We start from the raw sequence: 18089 nt of genomic DNA, 5'->3' as shown, positions 1-18089 counted from the left end.
AAGGTTCTTGTTCTCATGTTCTGCTCACTGGTTTTCCACAGGCATCTGACTGGTCACTGTGAGAACAGGATGCTGGACTAGATGGGCCATTGGCCTGATCCAGCAGGCTATTTATATGTTCTTATGTTCTCATAAAGTACTTCTCAACATCAGCCAGTGTATGGGGTGTAACAGTGAGGAATATGCATATACAGTGGTACCTCGGGTTACATACGCTTCAGGTTACATACGCTTCAGGTTACAGACTCCGCTAACCCAGAAATATTACCTCGGGTTAAGAACTTTGCTTCAGGGTGAGAACAGAAATCATGCTCCAGCGGTGCAGCAGCAGCAGGAGGCCCCATTAGCTAAAGTGGTGCTTCAGGTTAAGAACAGTTTCAGGTTAAGTACTGACCTCCGGAACGACTTACGTACTTAACCCGAGGTACCACTGTATGTGGAACCAGGCATGCTTAATCAACATAAATGATTAAAATGATTTTTTATGTGTTGGAAGCTGCCCAGTGTCTGGGGCAACCCAGCCAGATGGGTGGGGTATAAATATTATTATTGCTATTGCTATTAAAATGACATATGCCAATTTTTAAGAGGCTCTCATACGAGGAGAGGGAATAGTTAATGCAACTTAGCACTGAGGCTATGCCAAGAAGGGATTACTTTAACATGAGAGAGAATAAGGGCAGCTCTCTGCAGCCAAAGTTGAGCAAGCCCCTGGCAGAGGAAATAAGATATTCTGCTTTGAGACAGAACTTGGACCACTAGACATTCCATTTCAGTCATGCAGTTAAATGGTCTGGTAATTGTAAAGTCTTTAAATGTAATTCTTCAGAACTGCCTGACTCATTATTGGGTGTTGGGGTTGCTGTTGGGAACCTGGAAGACATAGACAGCCTTTCACAGCTTTTGTGAGGCTAATTCTCATCATAAGATGAAAGCCCCTTGCTTGTGGGGTAGGTGGGTTCTTGTGTTTTGGAACAAATAATCATGAGTAACCCTTGCCTATTTTGCCTTTGTTCCCAGGCAATCTGGGTGCCCAGCTTGTTGAATATAAAGAAGAAATGTATATAACATCTGACTGTGGCAAAACCTGGAGACAAGTAAGGAAAATGAATCTGTTATGTTGTGTTTGTGTGTAGATTGCTATCTCCATTTCCTTACTGGCTCAGGCGTCTCTTCTCATATTATTGCAGTAGAGCTCCCCTAGTCAGACTTAACACTTCTATCCCATCCACTCTTCCTTGGGGGATTGCTTCCGGTAAAGTTGGAATATAAAGTGACCAGTGCAAACATTTGCCTCATGCAATTCACCCTACCTCAATCTGCTCTGAAAGACTGGGAGAGCCTCACAGAGCTGCGAGCTGGGGGAGGATAGGGGAGATTGTTCCAAACAGAATGCTTGCTCTGATGGAATAAGCACCATAGACACAGAATTCTACCCCATATATTCAAATATTTCTTATGTATTTAAACAAGTCTAGCACAATATACAGTCAGTTCAGGGAAATGTGTAACCATTTCAGTGTTTTAAGGACTGGTCAACACATTTCATTAATAATTAAATATATAGCATGGGATACTTTAGTAATACATTCCCCACCCCAGCCCAAAGCATGGTCATTTATTGGGTTTCCCCCCTGCTTTCTAGGTCTTTGAAGAGGAGCATCACATCTTGTATCTGGATCATGGTGGAGTGATTGTGGCCATCAAAGACACCTCTATTCCACTGAAAATACTCAAGTAATTCTACAGTAAACTTCCATTGCCACATTTTCAGGAACAAGTCTATTCCATTGGTTGATATGAGTTTTCCCCTCCAGGAATTTACTAATCTAATATTTGCTCTGCAAAGATGATGGTTTGGTTATATTGATGTAGTAATAAACACCGGACCTCTCTGAATGATACAACGGTCATTCATAGGTGAGGCAGGCTTTTTGTTGAGCATGCTTCCCCTGGGTTATCAGAGTCTGTTGCAGACAGAGGCAGGATGCTGAATGGGCAGTGCTTTGATCCCAGTGAAACCTCCTTTAGGTAAGATATGAACCCTACTCACTAAGATGATCACCACACTTTTTGTAGGATACCCAGGCACATGTACAAAGCATACATGCATGCTGCACAGACCGTATTGTGAAGTTGAGTAGCTGAGGGGTGGAACATCACTACCATCCTACTCCCCTTCTATAAATATTCATTGTAGGCATGAGGATCACCTGAATACTGTTACAGTGAGTAGGGGTTAAGACTGTGAAGGACTGTCCCCCAGGTTAAAGCAGCTAAGTCATGTTTCTGTGCAGTGCTTGCTTTGTTTTCTTGCGTTGCTGGCAATATTTCCTTGAGTCATTCAAATTTTTAAAAATTAATTATTCCTTGAGTTATATGTTTTGTGTCTGGTGTGGCGTGAGAAAATTTGTTTCAAGCTGGACTGGATTGCCTGGGTCACCCTGCATAGGGTTGGCACATGGGGGACCTTGGAATAGGCTGCAGGTTTGGATGAGAACTAGAGATTCCTTTGCAGCCCTGTGCTTCTATATTTAGTGTAGAGCCCCACACCAAGCTTTTGAGTTAGGCAGGATTCCAGAATGTACTAATTCTTCATGAATTCTGTTTTTTAAAGGTGGGGATGAAAGAGAAGCTACTGATAGATACTAGAGAATGCGAGGTCTGAGTACACACTTGGAGCCAAAAGAGACATTGCACTAAATCACTTGCTGCTGCATCTTTAAAAAAAAAACAATTACAGGTGCACAGTGTGATTTTCATCAGTGTGATTTTCATCAGAACTGTATCACAATGAAACTCTCTCTCCCCTGTAGCAGTTGTTAGCTCCATGAGGAAAACTCCCTTTCACCTTAATTGAAGTTTCTCTCTCTGGACTTATCAGCAGTTGTGGAGAGTGGTATGTGAGATGGTACAGTTTCTGTCTACACTGTTCAGTTAGCCCCTCTCCCCAAGCCACAGTCCCAATGAAAACGGCTCCCACACCTGCCCTTAATTGATGTTTTTTAAACGACATACCGTCAAGTTTAGTGTCCTGTCTAGCAAGGCCCTTAAACTGTGGGTGGGGTTCCCCCCACCCCCCTGCAGCTTAGGCCAGTACGTAAACCTGGGATTCTCCAGAATACTATAGGACTTGGAAAAATATAGAGCTTATCCACACTTACCTTTCCTTTGCTCTCTCCAGACACAGTCCATGTGAAAATCTGCTCTTTAAAGCTCAATCAGAGCAAACAGCAGTCTGCAGAAAACCCGAATTGATGTTTGCTCTGGTTAAGCACTAAAGTGTGGGTTTTTGTGGGGAAAGCTTAGAGGCAAGAAAAAAACACATTTGAACATGGAGCTTTTAAATGCTGACCTGTGCCTGGAAAGAACAGAGCAAAAGGTAAGTGTGGATAAGCACATGTATGAGAAAATTTGCAGACTCTGGACTAATATAAAACCCACCATGTTGGTTTACTGGAGGAGAGGTGCTAACACCAACTTTTAAATTGCAGCTTATAGTGTAATCCTTCCATAGACATCTGTCTAGAGCAGCCTGTATCTTTGTTGTTGACGTCCATGCCTGGCACTCTGAATGGTGTTAAAAATGTAAGGTAAATTAACAAATGCTAGGGTTTTGGTTATTTGTGATATGAAAGGAGAATACAAGTTGCAAAGGAATTTATTGGTTGGCTTATGCAACCTGGCTGGCTTAGTGAAGAACAAACCTAACATGACAAAAAGTGTTGATGGGTCATTGAGGAGAGGAATCCTTTAGCCTGTGTGGGTGAGATGTTGATGGGGTGCATGTTTGAGGGGACAGGAAAATGAAGTTTTCAAGCAAGGGGTTGCTGGGAGAGAGAAGGAGGAAGGATTGTGAAAATCCATCTTGGAGAGGGAGACGAAAGGTTGCCTGCACTGCTGTGGGCCATGCTGTAAGATCTGGACTTCCTCCATGCAGACTGAAGGTGTAAATAGGTGGGGGGGAAATATTTCGTAAAGCACAACAGTCTCCGCCATGTCTTCTACTTTCCAAAGGAACACAGAGAGAGGGGCAGGCACCTGACTTTTGTAACAATATGGACATCCTCATCATATGTGAAGCTGAACTTCCACAGCAGGTCACCAGAGTAGATGTTATAATGCTGGAAGAAATATTTACATGTATGTCTAAGAATCAAGACAGAAGTAAATCACAAACACTTTATTCTAAAACAAGTAGTAACATCCATAGCACAACTGAACACATATTCTTAGGTCTCACTATTCCCTATAGTTGATTCTCATCTCTTTTTATAGGCTGAATCCATTCAGCTGTTGTGACTCAGAGAGAAACTGCTGTATATACTAAATCACCATAATTTGTGATTTGTGCATGGCAAATTCTGTGTTCTTTCCTCTGGGGTGCTTATCAGTCATTGATTTACTGGTGCAGTGTGCAAGACATGCTATTCTACAATGGAATGTGAAGATTTTAAGTTTCTAATTTGGAGAACTGATATGGTTATTTGAGGGAAATGTAATGGTGGAGAGATTTAGTTGACTGGGATAACAACCAAAATAGGCATCCACACATTGTGACCTTCTCCCTTCATTGCTGTCTTCCTCCTCCATGACTTTTAGGGGATGGATTCAGTACATTCAATCTCAAACCTTTATTGGCATATAGACAAAACTCCGAAAGGTTCAGTACAATAAAAACACTCAGCAAAATCTGCACCTAAGAATTAAAATACTGTTGTATAACATTCATTCATCCTCCTTGCGTACATTCACAACTCACCTACTATGGGCTTTTAAAGTCCTATGGCTTAAGTAATTATTTCTAATGGTGGCGATGATCTGTACTTATTTTCAAACCATTCTGTATAAATGAGACCTGCAATAAATAAGAAACAATATTTTTTTCATTTACAGGTTTAGTGTCGATGAAGGCCAAACATGGAGCACTCATAACTTCACCAGTATCTCCGTTTTTGTTGATGGCCTACTCAGTGAGCCTGGAGATGAGACTTTAGTCATGACGTAAGTAGAATCTACTGCACCAGTACACAAACTGCATGGGGAAAGTTGGAAGTTGCCTTTAGAAGACATTCCTTGTTTGTGTGTGCGCGTGTGTGTGCATGCACACACCTGGGTATACATGCATGTTACAAGAATCACATCAGCCTCCACAGGCAACACAGATTCTCTCTTCTGAAAATTCTGAAGATCCCCTAGAGGTGGGCAGAGAAGGCGGTTGAGGATGACAAGGAAACACGCAGGGAAGGAGGAGACGCCGGCCACCACTTGCCCCTGTTTATCTTTCCTCGTCCACACAAGGACTGGTCCGCCCTTCTGCTTGTCCTCTGCCTAGAATGCATGAGTAAGAGCAAATGCATGAGTAAGTTTCCCAAAACCCTGATTGCTGTTTGTTCTGATTCAGAGCTAAGCCATGGGTTTTCCTGGGTGACATCAGTGGGACAAACAGAAGTGTGGATGAGCCCTGATTGTCCCCAGGCACTGTGAAGGGAGGGATAGGGACACAATTTGTCACTAATATGTAGAATTGTACACAAAATACTGTGACTACTAAAAGAGTCTGAAAACGCAACTTACGTTTTTACACCCAACAACCAAAATAGAACTTATTGATTGGTGTTACTCTCCTGCATTTTATCCCCTGTTTAACTGGTATCTAATTCTGAAGCTTTTGATCTTTCTCTTAGAATCTTTGGACACATTAGTTTCCGCTCAGATTGGGAGTTAGTGAAGGTAGATTTCCGCCCTTCTTTTCCTCGAGAATGCACCGACGAGGACTATGAATCATGGGACCTGACAAATCTACAGGTATAACCTCAGATAAAATAGTTGCTGCCACAACTGGTGACACTGGTCTGATTCAGTGTTACGTGTACAAACTAGAGTGAACCCCGGGCTTCTGTGCCTCTCCTCTCCTGCCTCCCACTTTTGTTTCTAAAGGGTGGATATGTAAAGCTTCCATTCATGGTCTAGATATAACAAGCTGCAGTTGCCTGTTTCATATAATTACAGAAAACTGTGGTGGTTTGCACAAACCATAGTTATTTAATAAGTCATGGTGTCATCCTGGTTTAATATCTTGGGGTTTTTAACTAACTATGATCTGTAAAAACTACAGTTTTCTAATTTCAGACAAACTAAGAAACTGCAGTTTGTTATAAACATCAATTGAAAACTTTTTAATTTCCTCCTCTTGTAGAGGAAGGGAAGTAGGGAACATTTGATTCCAAGGCTCAAAGCAGCTCATGTATTTAACACTAAGGTGGCAGTCCTGCACTGCAGTTTAAGGAGCAAGTACCATTAAACTCAGCCTTTACTTCTGAGTAGACATGCCTCGGATTCAATAGGAAGTTTTTTCATGCCTAAGTGTGTTGTGGGGAAATTTTCCACAGGGGTCACAGCACACATTAACCATTTCCTCCCTATCTGTGCCCCCCTCAAACAAAGCCAGCTGCCACAGTAATTAGACAGACTCCTAGAGTAATTAGACTTTAAAAGCCACTTGTTGGTTCCAGTAAGATACTTTTTCTCAAGCCTAATTACTGTACTGTGGGGAGGGGAGGTTGCAGTCCAGATGGGGAAGCCTCATAAGCCACACCCAGCCTGTGGGAAGAATTTTCCCTACCCTTGGATGTTATTTGGGTTTCTAAATCTGTGTCTTGTTCATTCCCAGAAATTGTCAGGGACTGGGCAGAGGAGGAATGGTGGAGACCGCCTCCCCAGCTTGACCCTTCCAGGGAGGAGGAAGAGGAAGACAGTTTAGATTTACAACGAGGGTTTAAGGGAGGTCACAGCTCAGAGGCAATGAGGGTGAAAGTTGGGAAATATTGGGAGAAGAGGAGGAGGAAGAGGAAGCGGAGGGGGGGGGGACAACTGATGGACACAGTGTCTTTAGAAAGCACTCCAGACACTCCATCTCCCAGAACCCGGCAAGACTTGAAAGTAGAAGAGCAAAGATCTCAAAGACAGAAGGCCCTTGTCAGCGCCCGTAGGAGAGATGATGCAAATGACGAGTGAGAAAGTGGGGGAGGCGGGGGTGGAGATTCACTTGGGACAGCGCCATTATCCAAGAGGCTGGGTTCTATAGCCTCTCTCTGTAAATACTGAAAGCAAATGGTAAGAAACATTTCCATGTCTTTGTACATTCCTGGGCAACCAGCCAGGAGTCACTGGCAGCAGCCTGACAGAAATTCAAGTTGATAGCTGGCCATTAAGGAGTCACCAACATTGATTAGTATAAATCAAATATTACCTCTACTAATGTCAACCATTTAAAAATCTATTTTTTTAAGTGCTAAAGAGAATTGGCTAGCTGTTAGCTAAGGTGAGAGAGTCTGCATTATTAAAAGCCATGTAGGCCTCAGATTGCTGGTTTTGACCTATAAAGCCTGAAACCCGGAGGGTGATAATGTGAGAGCGGGCCTTTTCTGTGGTGGCTCCCCGTTTGTGGAATGCTCTCCTCAGGAAACCTTCTTTAGGCACCAGGCCTTCGGTTACGTAAACAAACTGAATGTGTGTGGGTGTTTTCATTGTTTTATTTGTCATTATGCTATGTATTTTAGTTTTTTATACTGTAAACCTTTCTGTGATCCTTGGATGAAGGGCGGTAGGTAAATAACAAACAAACAAACAAACAAACAACCTTTGTACATTTAATCCTATCTGGTAGTTATGAGAGTTCACATTCTAATGTTCAGGGCGACCTCTGCATCATGGGTCAACGGAGAAGTTTTCGGAAGAGGAAGAGTTCCTCGTGGTGCATTAAAGGAAGAAGCTTCACATCAGCACTCACTTCCACAGCTTGTGAGTGTAGCCCTTCTGATTTCTCATGGTGAGCTTTTCTATAGGTCTTTGTGACGGCTTAACTACATATTCTGTATTAATCTTATTGAAAACCCTAATATTTAACAGAAGTGGTAGTTATGCACTGGTTAGAAAGAGAAAATTATTTCTAGCTTTCCTTTGAGGATGTGGGGGTGGCAGTAGTAGTAGTACTAGTCAACACTTCATGTCTCCAGCTGTTCTCCCCCCCTATGCATTTGTCAGAGTTACTCAGAAGACTTCATACCCCACCTTTCAGTTCTAAAGGACCCCCATGGTACCTTACAGACAGATTTTGAAAACAATATAGGGCATTTGAAAATAAAGAATAAATATGTACAATTTTGAAGTACATAACAGCAGCAGCAGTAACTTCCCTCCCAAGGCCTTCGCACATAATGTGTTCACTGCCCACCAAAGGTTGAGCAGTTATTGAACCTGGAGGAGTTTCCTTGTAACAGCATTTCATAACTGTGAGGACTTGACTGAAAAGACAGTGTCTCAGTCACAACCCCAAGCAATTTCTGGTGCTCCCCCAGCCCCCCCCCCCAGTTGGGCTGTTGTGTTTGTTTGTTTGATTCCATTTATGAATTTCACAGTGATTCCACAGCAAACAATTGGAAACAAATTTCACATGTAAGAACAGTTAAAACCTAATACAGATACAGGCCAGGATAACGAACAACACTTAAAAGGCTTGTTGAAAAAGGATTGTGTTGTGTTTGGCTCCTAGCTGCTCTGGTCCTGTGTCAGTCAGAAAATGGACTGAGTAAGGACAGGAAGTAGCTACATACTCAGCTCTGAACATTTCCTGCCTTGGATGCAGGGTGGCTATCACAGCTCATGTGACGGCCTGAAACTCACTAAAGCCATATTTCAGCTGAGACCAATGCAGTGGCGTAGCATGGGTTGTCAGCACCTGGGGCAAGGCAAGTAATTTGTGCCCCCTAACCCGTGGATTTGCGCCCCCTAACCCGTGGATTTGCGCCCCCTAACCCTAACCCCCAGATGTTGCACCCGGTGCGGCCAGCCCCCCCTGCACCCCCCACGCTACGCCACTGGACCAATGGTCCTTTTACAAGCACAAATGATCAAGCTGGTGGCACCTGCATTTAGTCCACAAAAACTAGGGAGAAACCCAGGACACAGTGGCTCAGCCATGACCAGAATCCTACTGCCCAGGTCTGGACCAGCCCTTATATAAAGGTTGTTCCTGCATGGAGTGTTGTAGGGCCAGCCCACGCTAGTGGAAACAGGCATTGCACACATTCTTTCCAGAGCCTTTTTACTCACCACTCTGCATGCTTGGGTTTGCGAAGGAGCTTGCAGGTGATAGGCAGTTTGTTTGCATTGGGTCCTCGTGGACAGGGGTGGCTGCATTCCGGTTGCAGGGCTCAGTAGACTCCTGCCATACAAGAGACCCTGGGGTGGGGGCTGGCTGACCCTCACACACTTGGCGTGAGATGCCCTCCCAATGGCCACAAAAGATGCCAGTTGTGTACTCGTACTCCCCAGGCCACGTACACTACAAATAACACTTTACAAATTAATAGTAAAGACAAGTCAACTTCATGATTAATGCTTGTTTGTTGTTCTGTAGTGATTATGGGTTTGAGCGTTCAGCACTGCAAAAATCTGAGCCAAACACGTGCTTTGCTGACTTTTGGTTCAACCCTGAAACTCCTCCTGAAGACTGTGTCTTAGGGCAGGCCTACAGAAGCAGCACAGGGTAAGTACTTGGGGGAGTGTTCTGCTGTGGAAAGCAGCCCCACAGCTTCCTTCCTTTCTTCAGTTAATCCATTGCCTTTCTAAATGGATATTGAAAGGTTGCTGTTAGCCATTCCCAGTTTGGTTTAACAGACAAACCTTTTTCTCAGGGAACTCTGAGAGTTGTGGCTTTGGGAAGAGAATAGGGGTCTCCTAAGACTCTCAGCACCCTGAACAAACTACAGTTCCCAGGATTCTTTGGGTGAAGCCATGACAGTTTGAAGGGGTATCTTATTGCTTTGAATACATGGTGTGGATGTGGCTTTATGTGGAAGCAAGTCCCATTGACCTTGGTGGGAATAACATCCAAATAGAGATATAGCCCAGTGCTTTGCCTGCAAAACATCCCAGGTTCAATTCCTGGTATCTCCAGGTAGGGGTCAAAATGCCCCCTGTCTGAAACCCTGGAGAGCCACTTCTGGTTAGTCTGAACAAAACTGAGCTAGATGGACCAGCAGTCTGGCTCAGTATAACACAGCTTCCTGTGTTTCTGGATTGTGCTGTTGGTTACCTTGGTCTGGTTCTCTTCCTGTTTTCTTCCTGCCTCATCCATGGGGAGAGATCAGATCCCTCCAAATTATGATGCATGCTGTGTTTGATGTACAGTCCCATTGTGCACTTAGATATGCTCTCTGTTTCCATTTTTTCTACAGGTATCGCAAAGTTATATCTAATATATGTGAGGGTGGTGTGGATTTGCAGCAAAACGTATCTCAGCATCTGTGCCCTTTGACTGCTCCCAGAGGACTGCAGATAAGCATCAAAGGGGAGAGCCTTGCAGTTAAGCCCGGAGAAGATGTCACCTTCATTGTCAAACAAGAACAGGTAACTGTAATTTCCTGCCTCTGTAGATATTTGTCTCCCATCTGCTTAGTGAATTGATAGAAGCTGGGAAATGGCGTGAGGCCCTCATATTTGTTAACCACAGAAGAAAAGGCATATTAATTCAGGTGCTGACGGTTCCAATACCAAGACACTTAACACATTCTAAAACATTCCCCATAGTTAGTATTTGCTAACTGGGGCAGTTCAGTGGCACCCATTGCAGCCCCAGGCCGCACACTCCCCACTCCTCCACTCAACTGAGCTACCAATCAAAGAGACAACACAGTTGAATGGGATCAAATCAGGCCACAACCTTATTGACTGCAGAGGAAGTGGTTTGGCATAGACATTGAGTAAGCATTTTAATTTCTGAGCTGCCTATGGGAAATGACATCAGGGTCAATCCGGCAGCAGGGATTCCTATGACTTACATCAAATGGGGGGATCCCTGCCAGGATCCCTGCCTCTAGGAGCCCTGAGACCCAAGCCCACCCTCTGGGCAAATGAACAGAAGCAAGTCCATCACGGATCCCTTTAATGGGATCCCCTGTTTCTGGAGGGGAAAGCGGGGCTACAACCCCCCCTCCAATCAAGACTAAGGTCACTCAGTGCCTAAACTGCTGAAGTTGTGATGATTGCTACGAGGTAGGCAAAACCTCCAAGTCATAGCCAATTCTCCTGATAGGCAAATTCCTACCCAGCCACGAAAATACAACAGCTACTGCAGCCGTAGGAAAGTCAGTTCAATGAGTAAATGCAAAATTACTAGAGTGGGTGGTGGGCTGATCCAACGAAAAAGAGCTGGGTGTCGGGGGCAGGCGTGGGCTGCATTAAATCCCCCGGGAGCGGACCTGAGGGAAGCCTGATTGTTCTCTCTAGCCCGCTCCCGGAGAGCCCAGCTCTCTGTGCCAGTCTGCCATTGGCCAATTTGGCAGGCTGACGCAGAGCAGGATTTCAAGCTGGGAGCACGAACTGAAGCTCACGCTTCAGCAGGGACCAGACCCTTCATTGTCAGTGTGGTGGAGGTGCTGGCCGTCCTGCAAAGCCACCACACCCCTACCTAAAAGGGGGTAAGCGGACATGCTCATGATCCTTGCAGCTGGGATCAACTTTCATTTGGAAGCAGGACATGTGTTTTATTCTTTCAGGATAGAGTTTCCACTTGGGTGTGTGTGGGGGGGTGGGAACCTTGGCCAATTCTTTCTAGGGAAAGATTCCTTTCAAACTCCTTGTCCTCCCAGATCCAGCCCGGCCAATTAATGTGAAAAGAAGTTTGCTGCAGAGCTTTTCCTTGCTATTAATCCCCTCTGCTGTCTTCACATAACTTCCTCTTAACATATGTTAGGAAGAAAATGGCCCCTTGTTAGGTTGCTTGGATTATCCAAATATCACTTCTTCCAGAAAGTACTCCCAGTCTGTTTTTCTTTCCCCACAATGTTTTCCCCCTCAAGGCCATGCTGTTATGAACACTGCAGAGTCTCTTCTCTTGAGATGGAGCAGGAGTGGCAAGCTACAGGCAGCCCTACTCTCTGTCCTCTCCTGATATCAAGGCTGGACAAGGCTTGCAAGACAACCCTAGCATTAATTAAAATGATGCAGCTGCCTCAGGTTGGGTAATGTTGGTGAGGGGGCAGGGAGGAGTAGCAGCAGCAGCAGCCCCCTATAGCTACTCCTTCTGAGTCCTTCCCCCATTCTCCTCTCTGTGTCTGTCCTGTCCTGGGTCTCCTGCAGCCCTCAAATGCAGTGGAGTCTGCTGTCTTATTGCCAGTGTTGAAGTAAGAGCCAACTGCTAGTTGCCTTCTGTGCAAGGAATGTGGCGGTGGGGAACATGCCTGTGTGGGATGGCATACCTTGCCCCGGAGTGAAATCAAAGATAGGGAAAGTCAAAGATAGGGTGTGTAATCTAGGCACATCCTCATCCAGAAGACATCTGACCCTATATAAACCTCTGGGGAGATAGGGCACATCCCAAATTCCTGGTCTTTGTTGTGAAGCTTGTAACAAAGCTTTACAGAGCTGCGTAAACTTGGGAAAGCGAACCCACATATTCTCCAGTTCTGATCCGGTTCCCCGTGCAGGTAGTCCTCAAAGAGCTGCTAAAACCACTCCAGTTCCAAGTGTAGGGTGTGGGACTGCAGTTGTGCTTTCTCAGCCACTATTCTGGTACCAGAGTCTCATGATGCCTGCCCATTGCCATGTTGGTTGGGGCCAATGGGAGGTGGGATCCAACAACATCTGGAGTTCCACAGGGTTTTCCATCCCTGATCTAGAGCAATGCTGAATCACCCTCTGAAAAGAAACAGAAGGGGCTTCTTCCAAGGAACAAAAAGAAAATAAATATTCCCTCCTCAGGCAGTATTCTTTGATGGATCATTCCTCATCAAGATCCAGTATTTTAGTGGAACCAACACACAGTGGGAATGGTGAATTTCCAGAGGAAGAGGAGGATTATGTATTTATTGATTGATGGTTCCCTGGTGTACATCAAAAAAGGGGTTCAATCTATGTTAGAGAGAGCGACTGGGCTTGTTTCCCCTGGTGTAATGGGAGAGAGGGCCTTCTTGCTTCTGAGATAATCTCTCTCTAGTGTTGTGCCCAGCTTATCAGATACCTTATCTGGGCTGCTGCATAATATTTTGAGAGATCAGGAGCAGCTGAGCCACCACCACGGGGGCTTTGTAGTTTGGAGGGTTTATTGGCTTAGATGTAGGTGTTTCAAAATATGACAGGTTGGTAGAGTTTGGAATAAGACTAAGATATATTGCCAGATATTCATTCTCACCATTGAAATTCATGTAACTTGGAATAAACTTTTCACTGTCCAGTTTTTTAGACCCTCATGTTGGTTTGGGAACATTCCAAAGTGACCTGAGCTGGGGACAACAATCAGAAAAATCTGAATCTGAGGGAGAGCCTTGGATGATTAATTTACTTCTGTTGTTCTGCATGACACTGTCCCAAACACTTGGATTTTGATCTGAGCGTGGCGAGGAAGTTTGAGGGTTGGAAGACTTGATTCCCATTTTGAGGAGGGTCCTCATTGACATTTGAATCCAAGCCAAGTATGGATAAATTCATAGGAACTCCCACATTCTGAATGCTGAACAGGCATTATTCCAGGGAATATTCTCACACATTTCATCTGATTTATTTAAGAATCTTCCAAATGTCTATGTATTAAAAGAGATGAAAGCAATCATCTTTTGCCCTATGAAAGAACTGGCAGTAATAATCCTCCTGATGACTAATTCTGTTTGTTTCCCAGTGCCAGTTTTTATGATGGAGCTGAATGCAGGTGTGTGTGTGGCTTTGTTTTGGTTTTATCTGTCTCTTATTTTTGCTGTTCTTGGCTTTTCATAGGGAGATATTTTAAACACCAAGTATCAGCTGAACCTTGGCGATGGCGTTAAGGCCATCTATGTGAATCTCACATTGACAGGTGAACCCATACAACACCGCTATGCAAACCCTGGGATTTACCGCGTCTCAGTGATAGCTGAGAATGCTGCAGGCCGAGACGAAGCAGTTGTGTTTATTCAGGTTCAGTGTAAGTCTTGACCTCTTTTTCTTAATACTTCTCTAGTCTTTTGTCATCAACATCCTTAGTAGCAGTAGAAGTAGTCTTAGCCATGCTACTATTGCCATAGTTCAGCCTTGGCAACCTGTGAAATGAAGGCTTTTGTCACTTCAGAAAGAAGCAGAGACTCAGCTAAATTTGATCAGCTAAGTGCTCTTTTTGTTTATGAACACAAGGTGTGTTGGTGTGTTAGGGACTGCCAGAGGTCCATAGTAGGTGATCTCTGACACATTTATTCAGTACGCTGGATCCCTGAAAGCTGTTCAGCACCCAAGCCCACCTGCTAGAAATCAATGGAAGCATACACAGGTGGCGCATGAGTTCTGCTTTGCACAAATCCCTGTGCTACAACATTAGGTAAAGGGTAAAGGGACCCCTGACCATTAGGTCATACCGTTAGGTGCTACAACATTACTATTTGTCAATGTAGTACCTCTTGTGCAGTCTGTTTTGTGGTGATGTGCAAAACAGATAGTGTGGAAAGTCTTTCAGTAACACTTAAGTCCATCAGATGCTCTTGCTATTGAATCTTCGAACCAGTCTCTGTTTTGTTGCCCTAGCATCAAACTAGTGTGGGAACAGAGATTGTCTAGTCGGTCAGACATCCATCAAAACCATAACTTAAGCTTTTAAAAGAGGTGGTGCATAAGGAAGCTGGTGGTAGGCAGATGATGGAGAGATATCACACCCTCACCCACTTAGCAGAGCTGCACCAAAGCAGTCTTCTTATACTTTTTTCCCCTTTGCTCTCTTTATTAACCAAAATCACCCCTGAAAGTTGGTCTATTTTTCATCCAAATCTTGGACACAGAAGGATCTTTGCAAAAACCTCCTGAAAGCTGATTTTTCAGCCAGGGAACTGTGATGCTTCCTAGACTTGGCAGAAATTCAGATGTGCAATTCCTGAGTTGTCTGGCCAAGATGGAGAAACTTTCCCCATCCCACTAAGCTGATGCTGAAGCAAAATCTCTTTGTATGCTCTCTGGTCCCATAGGGTGTTGAAAGTGACTCTGCCAATATTTTGGCTCAGTCTGGTTAGGGAGTTGCACTATAACTTGGTCTGTCAATTTTGGGGATTGCACAGCTTCTTTTCTCGAAGCAGAAGGCTAAGCTACTTCATAGAGTCTCCATTCTCTGAAGCCTTAAAGGCCTTTCAAAGTTGGTGTGTTCAGTGCTGCTTAAAAATGGATATGAGGGGCTTCATAAAGGCTTTGGAATCTACTTCCTACTTATAATCCACTTCTCTTTTTCTTGATGAAAATTTCAATGTGTCACAAATATTGCTTGGGCCCCTTAAAGCTTTGAGTGGACATGCTGAACTTTCAAGCAAGAGCATCTCAAATATTCAAGAGAATTTAATTCTGTGTGAGAGTTAATTCAGTGACCATTTTCTTGTATATTCTAGCATGCAAGAGAAAGTGCTGCCGGAAAGTGATTAACCACTTGGCTTTGGCCATTTACCTCAACCTGTTGGCAATGTGGGATTTGCTTGAAATGCATTGCTTTTGTCTCTCAGCGCTTCAGTATGATATTGCTGATGAATTGTTTAAAGATTTCAGAACCTGAAGTGCTTGATAAATTAATAGTTTCTTAATTAATGATAGGGACTTTTTTTTAGCTCCACTGCAGGCATTACAGCTAGAAGTAGTTCCTGTTACCGGCAAAAATCAGAAGGTGAACCTGACAGCCATCATCTTTCCCAGAAACGCTAACTTTACACTGTTTTACTGGTGGATTGGAAACAACCTTCAGGTATTGACTAGTAATTAATTCTGACTTCTCCAATATTTAAAACAGGAGTTCCTAACCTGTGGCTCTCAAGATATTGCTGGACTCTCATTAGCCCCAGCCATCATGGCTAATAGGCAGATATAATGGGACTTGTAATCCAGCAACTTTTAGAGGTTTACCACCCCTGTTTTAAATCTTTGCTTCTTACTCTTGTAGCACATATGAGAAACATCACAATCTTATACAATACCATTCTGTTACACAAAAGTTTGTCTCCAGTATCCTTTGTATTTACCTGAGCACTGCAACTCCTTTTTTTTCAAGAGTAATCACAATTATAAAGACCTTTTGGGTCTTTTCTTTAGGATTTTAAACTATTATCATTTTCCAGAACTAAGGTTAGCATTAACCTTGGATAAGTGTTGTGGTGGGATGGTGAGCTGCTTGTGCGTAAAATCCTGATCCCTCAGAGTTTGGCTAAGTCCCCAAACCTCTGTCTGTGATGGAGCTCCTTAAGCATGGCTCCATCAATCGCTCGTTGAATCGGACAGTGGGCGTTTACGGAACTTCTTCCAGCATAAAAGCTCCTTAACGGAAACGCGTCTTCTGGACTCTCGGCGTGACAGTTTCCGCCGAGGAGTGGGTGTCCCTACGGGAGGTCCTGAAACCTCCCCACTGTTCTCGCTTGAAGTGTCTCTGAGCCCTCCCTCCGACTCACTTTCCCTTGGAACTCCACTTCTCCCCCTGCTGGTCCCCTCCTCCGCTGAGTGGTCTCTCTCACCCTCCATGAGCCCTTTCACCTCCTTCGTCTCAGATGACAGTTCCCTGACAAGTGTCAACTAAGGAATTGGCTCTTCTGGATAGAATCTAGAAGGGACTCGCAACTAATTAGAAACACCAATTTCCCCCTTGATATCCATTCCTGAGAACAGAGCATTTTAGAACTAGTTACCTGACCAAATTCTCACCAGTTTCCTTAAGAAATGCCTCTATTGAGCTGCATTTCCAAGTGATTCCCTGCAGTCTTGGATGGTCACTACAAGAAGGTCCCATATGCAGACAGACCTCAGGTGGAAGACATCACTCGTGATTTGCCAGCCTGCCCCTTATGTAGAGACCCAAGAGATCGCTTTCTGAAGCCATTGTTCACACAAGCAAGCTAGCACACCCCTGCAGAAAATGTGATGTTTCTTTGGAGTGACAATAATAGTTTTGTAACACAGACAGTGGCCCTCTACACACGGACTGAAACAATCAGGGAAAGGGAGTTAGATAAAATTGCTGTAAATTGTTGTGGAAATTCAGAGGTTTGATCTCAAATCAAATTGGATTTGAGTTTGTTGTCTCTGGTAACTTCTCTCTCTTAACATCATGGATGTTGGCTTATATTATGGATGTATGACCTGTATTATTTTAGTAATACTATTGCTACAAGTCTGTCATGGCCTTTGGCTAGAACAATAAATTTAGGAACAAGCAAAGTATAGCAGTACGGAAGAGTGATAATCCTTTTATAAAGAGTAAATAATATTTTTATTAGGAATTCAGTGTATGAGAGGGTAAGAGGTCACCTTAGATGCTCTGATAGAAATTGGCTTAATTTCTTACTTTGACCAACTTAACCTGTCCAGCTTCTTAAAACTATGCCCATTCTCAAGCAACCTGTTTGATGTGGGTGTTCAATTTCCCGTGTACAAATCACAGAAGGGAGAATCGTTGTCACTTACGCACATACAGACAGACTTCATCTACATTAAGGTCACATCCAGGAGTGGCGTGTCCCGTTTCTCCACTGGAGATGAACAGGAAGTGCTGCTTTGCCCTGCTTTCATGGCTCCTGCCATCACTGACCTACTCCCGAAGCTGCCACGCAACCTGCCCCATCTACCACTGGTGAACTGCTGCCACCATCAATGCCAATTTTGGGCACGTCAATTTTTGGTGAAATCTCACCCAAAATGACTGTGACATTGTCCCAAATCAGCACTGATGGGGCGGCACTTCTCCACTGGTGGTGGGGCAGGCAGAAGCAGCAGCCTCACCTGCCTCATGGCTGCCCAGCTCTGGTCCCATCCACACCATCTGCTTGGCTTTGTCCAAAGAATCCTGGGAACTGTAGTTTTTTGAGGTTGCTGGAAATTGTAGCTCTGTGGAGGGTAAACCACAGTTACCAGGATTCATTGGAGAAAGCTCTGTGCTTTAAATATGTTTTAAATGTATGATGTTGATGCGACCTAGGTTTCAAAAGCTTATTTGCCTACTTTTCTTAAGTTGGCTAGTTTTTTTAGTCCTTTCCCTCATTGGCTAATGTTCTGTCTGCTCATTTCATTTGGGTAAGATTTTGAAACAACTGAGAGAATTTAGGTAC

General features: G+C 44.1%; 1 protein-coding gene across 2 annotated transcripts in view; it reads left to right on the top strand.

The window, feature by feature from the left end:
• SORCS2 (sortilin related VPS10 domain containing receptor 2) overlaps positions 1-18089 on the top strand; it is a 129967-nt gene that overhangs the window by 92759 nt on the left and 19119 nt on the right. For both annotated transcript variants that reach the window (XM_083624441.1, XM_083624442.1), the window contains 9 exons: positions 1021-1097; positions 1646-1737; positions 4897-5004; positions 5688-5808; positions 7698-7831; positions 9422-9550; positions 10242-10413; positions 13774-13960; positions 15609-15742. In XM_083624441.1, coding sequence (XP_083480567.1) covers positions 1021-1097; positions 1646-1737; positions 4897-5004; positions 5688-5808; positions 7698-7831; positions 9422-9550; positions 10242-10413; positions 13774-13960; positions 15609-15742 — 1154 coding nt within the window. The remainder of the gene's footprint in view (positions 1-1020; positions 1098-1645; positions 1738-4896; positions 5005-5687; positions 5809-7697; positions 7832-9421; positions 9551-10241; positions 10414-13773; positions 13961-15608; positions 15743-18089) is intronic.

This window comes from Podarcis filfolensis (assembly GCF_964270895.1).
Source record: "Podarcis filfolensis genome assembly, chromosome: 7".
Taxonomy (NCBI): Eukaryota; Metazoa; Chordata; class Lepidosauria; order Squamata; family Lacertidae; genus Podarcis; species Podarcis filfolensis.
The sequence above is the reverse complement of the archived record's forward strand: the minus strand, read 5'-3'. Positions and strand labels throughout refer to the sequence as shown.